The 4,696-nt window shown below is 36.9% G+C and overlaps 1 protein-coding gene across 1 annotated transcript; it reads left to right on the top strand.

Annotated features, from left to right (window-relative positions):
- The first annotated feature begins 433 nt into the window (after positions 1-433).
- LOC133785760 (G-type lectin S-receptor-like serine/threonine-protein kinase At4g27290) lies at positions 434-3,814 on the top strand. The gene is made up of 7 exons (XM_062224978.1): positions 434-1,800; positions 1,922-2,044; positions 2,248-2,393; positions 2,512-2,722; positions 2,814-3,051; positions 3,145-3,295; positions 3,370-3,814. Exons 1-7 carry the CDS (start codon positions 519-521, stop codon positions 3,679-3,681), a joined length of 2,463 nt encoding a protein of 820 aa, XP_062080962.1. The 5' UTR covers positions 434-518; the 3' UTR covers positions 3,682-3,814.
- The last annotated feature ends 882 nt before the right edge of the window (positions 3,815-4,696 follow it).

Consider the following 4,696-nt stretch of genomic DNA (forward strand, 5'->3'; position numbering starts at 1 on the left):
TGGGATAAAAAGAAAAAAAAACAAATGTAAACTATTCATGGGAGACACAAGAATGAGATAGGGAAATGGGGAAAGATGATTTTTTTTCGTACACGTGTACCTACTAAATAATTCAGAGTTTTAATTAAATTTAAAAGGGAATATGAACAATATAATCGGGTGCGTACACGTGTACACTCAGATGCCACCAACGGAGGATTCCAAACAGAATCAAAGGGAATAATACTTTTTGGTACTATGAGTATTATTGCCACTAAAAATAAATATTAGATGTATGACACATGTAAAACCGGGTATTTTGCCACAATTATCCCTTAAAATAATACAAGAAAAATGTCAAATGATTATGTCCTGTGGTGCATCTTTCAGATACTGCAACTCTTCAAATTGAGATATTTTATATTTTTTGTGATGAACGCTTAGAAAAGTCCACCTCACATTCCATTGCCGTGTCTCTTAGGTTATAGCTTCACAAGGTCTATAAAAAGAGTCTTTTTGGTACGTTAGGAAAAATAATCATGGGGTGTTTTCACTTTCTGTTCATCTTTCTTCTTCATCATCTCTTCATAGCAACTTTTGCTCAAGTCAATTGCATCAGACCGTTGCAATTTATGAATGATGGCACAACTCTGGTTTCAAGTAAAGGAACATTTCAACTTGGATTCTTCACTCCAAGCAGTTCAAAGAATCGTTATCTGGGAATCTGGTACAGAAACATCCCAGTTCAAACGGTGGTTTGGGTCGCCAACCGGTGTAACCCTATTAATGACTCCTCTGGTTCGTTGACTATAAACGCCACTGGAAATCTTGTGCTTTTGAGAGCACAGAACAAGAGTGTCGTTTGGTCTACTAGCTCGTCGAAACAAGCCCAAAAACCATTGGTCCAGCTCTTGGATAATGGTAACTTGGTTTTGAGAGATGAAAAAGATGGGAATATAGAGAACTATCTGTGGCAAAGCTTTGATGATCCTGCTGATACGTTCTTGCCTGAAATGAAACTTGGATGGGACTTGAAGAGAGGTCTTACTAGGCGGCTTTCATCGTGGAAGAGTTTGGATGATCCCTGCAATGGAGATTTCACTTTTAGGATTGAGTATAATGAACGATTGCACACGTACCCTGAGGGGCTTATTCGAAAGGGGACTGCAAAATTTTACCGAACAGGGCCATGGAATGGCATAAGGTTCAGTGGTGCTCCTGATTTGGAACCAAACCCGGTTTTCGATTACTGGTTTGTTTACAATGATGATGAAGTTTACTACACTTACAGACTCAAGAATAAGTCAGTGATCTCAAGAATAGTAATGAACGAAACAACAAGTGATAGTCAACGTTTGACATGGATTGAAGCTGAGAAAACTTGGAAAGCTTATAACTCAGTTCCTCGAGACCAGTGTGACCACTACGGCCAATGTGGGGCAAATGGACAGTGTACCATAACAGAGAGTCCAGTCTGCCAATGCTTAAAAGGGTTTAAGCCTAAGTTTCAAGAGAACTGGAATACAATGTACTGGTCTGACGGGTGTGTGAGAAACAGTCCACTGAGCTGTGAGAAAGATGGATTTGTTAAGTTTGTTGACTTGAAATTGCCTGATGCTGAACACACATGGGTGAACAAGAGTATGAATCTAAGGGAGTGTAGAGCTAAATGCTTGAGCAACTGTTCTTGTATGGCTTATACAAACTCAGATATCAGAGAAGGCAGCGGCTGCGTCGTCTGGTTCGGTGATCTGTTTGATATTCGACGTTTTCCCTCTCGTGGACAAGATCTGTATATACGAATGTCGGCTTCAGAAATAGGTTTGGTTTCGTACCAAGCTCATATTTTTTCTATTTTGGTCAAAACTAGTATGTTTTGCATGTGATTTCCTTTGATTCGACTAATGTTTGTTTTTCTCTTGCAAAAACTTATTATGAACAGCAAGGACTGATCGTGAGAAGTTGAAGAGAGCAGTGATAATAATAGCTATCATCGTCGGATTAGCTGGCGGTGGGATGACTTTAGTTGGCTTATTAATTATTCGCAGGAGGAGGCAATTTCAGGGTAACATCTCTACCCCTTGATTCATCTTTTGATATGATATTTTAAAACAAGTAACATTTTAACTAAGTATATTCCTAGTTTTACAATACATATGCTTTCTTGATATCATTTTTTTTAGTAAATTTCTTGATATACTTACATGGGTTTTATGAACAGAAGATAGCACATAATAGAGCTTTTTATACTTATTTTGTCAAATACAGAGAGAAGTGTAATAATGAGGAGAAGTGAAAGCCAAAATGAAGACTTAGATCTACCATTGTTCGGCCTACAGACAATTAGCACTGCCACTAATGATTTTTCAGAAAACAATAAGCTTGGAGAAGGTGGTTTTGGACCTGTGTACAGAGTAAGCTTAATTTACCTACTTGAGAACAAGTTTTTTTTGTTTTATTATATGTATTTTTTTGGTGTGGAGATACTAAGTTTGTAACAAGACAATTTCTTTTATTAATGTGGTATTTTAGGGTATGTTGGAAACAAGGCAAGAAATTGCCGTAAAGAGGCTATCGACATGGTCTGGACAAGGAGATCACGAGTTCAAAAATGAAATTAAATTAATTGCCAAGCTTCAACATCGAAATCTTGTAAAAGTTATTGGTTATTGTATTCATGGAGAAGAGAAATTATTGATTTATGAGTACATGCCCAACAAAAGTCTCGACTATTTCATTTTTGGTGAGAATTTTTAGCCTCTTATAATAGATGTAACAATGCTCTCCATATTATTTTGATTTTGTGTGCTTAAATTAGAAAATTCATTTTGCAGATCAATGTCAAGGCAGGCTATTAGAATGGCCTAAGAGTTTCCAAATAATATGTGGAATTGCTAAGGGACTTATGTATCTCCATCATGATTCTAGACTAAGAATTATACACCGTGATCTTAAAGCTAGTAATGTGTTACTTGATGAAGAGATGAATCCCAAAATTTCAGACTTTGGTTTGGCTAGAACTTTTAGTGGAGATCAAATAGAAGGAAACACAAACAAAGTAGTAGGAACTTAGTAAGTAGTCATCTTTTCAAAAAAACATTTTAGTTACTTGAATTTAAATCTTTTGTATACTAAATACTAATAATAATGTTATGAAAAATGTAGTGGTTATATGGCACCAGAGTATGCTTTTGATGGTTTGTTCTCAATAAAATCCGATGTATTTAGTTTTGGTATATTAATGTTGGAGATCATAAGCGGAAAGAGAAGCAGAGGCTTTTACTACGAAAACAACGACCTTACTCTCATTGGATATGTAAGTGCATATACAAAAATAACTTTTGTTTGAGTGACACTCTTTGTGACACTTTGTTCTTTTTTATTTCTTAGGCATGGACTTTGATGAAGGAAGACAAGGCATGTAAACTTATTGACAAGTGCTTAAGAGTTTCATACGAGGATATGGAAGAAGTATTGCGTTGCATCCACATTGCTCTCTTGTGTGTTCAACAAAGCCCAAGTGATAGGCCTAATATGTCTTCGGTTATTCTAATGTTGAGTGGTGAGAGTGTGCTGCCTCAACCCAAACCACCAGGCTATTTCACCAATACAAACTCGTGGGAAGGAGATCGTTCCTCTTCTAGTAAGCTCTTGTCGTCTTCCTCATGCCATACGAGTATAACAGTTGTTGATGCGCGATAAAATATGTTATAATAAGTAAGTGATTGTTGTGTAAATTTTGAGACCAATAAACCATATGTTTCGTTCATTATTGTAATGGTCATTGATATTATTAGTCCATGTATTATATACAAGTGAAGCAATATAATCGCCTCTTATGTGGTCTTTATAATAATTAAAATTATTTATTATTATTGAAATCTATCTATATATATAAGATATTTTGTTGACGCGATTTTTCGCCAATAATGAATTATATGAATGACTAGGATGGATTAGTGCTTAATGGTAAACCGTAATAAGAAAATGATAATACTCAAGGATGTTGGCGACCACTTATCAAGAGAAGAAGAATGATCAATCCTTTTTTCTGTGGTTCGGAGGTTAAAATCTCCCTAGTCCACGAGTCAATATTATTACTGTTTCTCTTTCTTGCTATTTTTTCAGAGTATTTGCCTTACAAGAAGAATCCAACCTTTTGCACTACCCAGGGTTTTGGTATTTATAGGAGAATGATCTCTGAGTAGGCATTGGGGTCATCCCGTGACCTCTTCATCCTTCACGCCATCTCTATGACACTGATAATTAATATCTAAACCTTACATTGAGGTGTGGTCTAATCAGTAGGTAAAAATGGATAATGGGTCGTATGGCCTAAATCAGGTGTGAGATATCTGATCACGCACGTTTATATTGCGTATCCGGGAATTCGGGAATAAAACAGACACGTGATGTCTGTTATATGCATGTTTATCTTGCGTGGTTGACTTTATAAAGATCCTGAGGTATGTCAGGCCTCTGATATCCCACGAGCTTAATGTAGTGCAAGCTCGTGCCTTTTGATGTCATGTTTACACAATGGTTCCAAGTGAGAAGCAGCTAAACGATCCATCAGTTCGAGCTATTTGTCTAGGGGATCGTTCCAGGTTTCCCTGGATGAGTGGTGAACACGTGGCGCACTGCTTATGGCTTTTTATTAGTTCACTTCTCCCGAGCTGCCTCAACAAGGTACGTGCTCATACTCAGGGCGTACATA

The sequence above is a fragment of the Humulus lupulus genome, chromosome 1, assembly GCF_963169125.1.
Source record: "Humulus lupulus chromosome 1, drHumLupu1.1, whole genome shotgun sequence".
In the NCBI taxonomy this organism is placed as follows: domain Eukaryota; kingdom Viridiplantae; phylum Streptophyta; class Magnoliopsida; order Rosales; family Cannabaceae; genus Humulus; species Humulus lupulus.

Excerpts from the sequence above, each read along its gene's own strand:
- LOC133785760 (XM_062224978.1), top strand. The coding sequence starts at position 519 with ATGGGGTGTTTTCACTTTCTGTTCATCTTTCTTCTTCATCATCTCTTC. Across the intron at positions 2,045-2,247 it reads CAGGAGGAGGCAATTTCAGG|AGAGAAGTGTAATAATGAGG; the intron begins GTAACATCTCTA and ends TGTCAAATACAG. Across the intron at positions 2,723-2,813 it reads TCTCGACTATTTCATTTTTG|ATCAATGTCAAGGCAGGCTA; the intron begins GTGAGAATTTTT and ends TTCATTTTGCAG.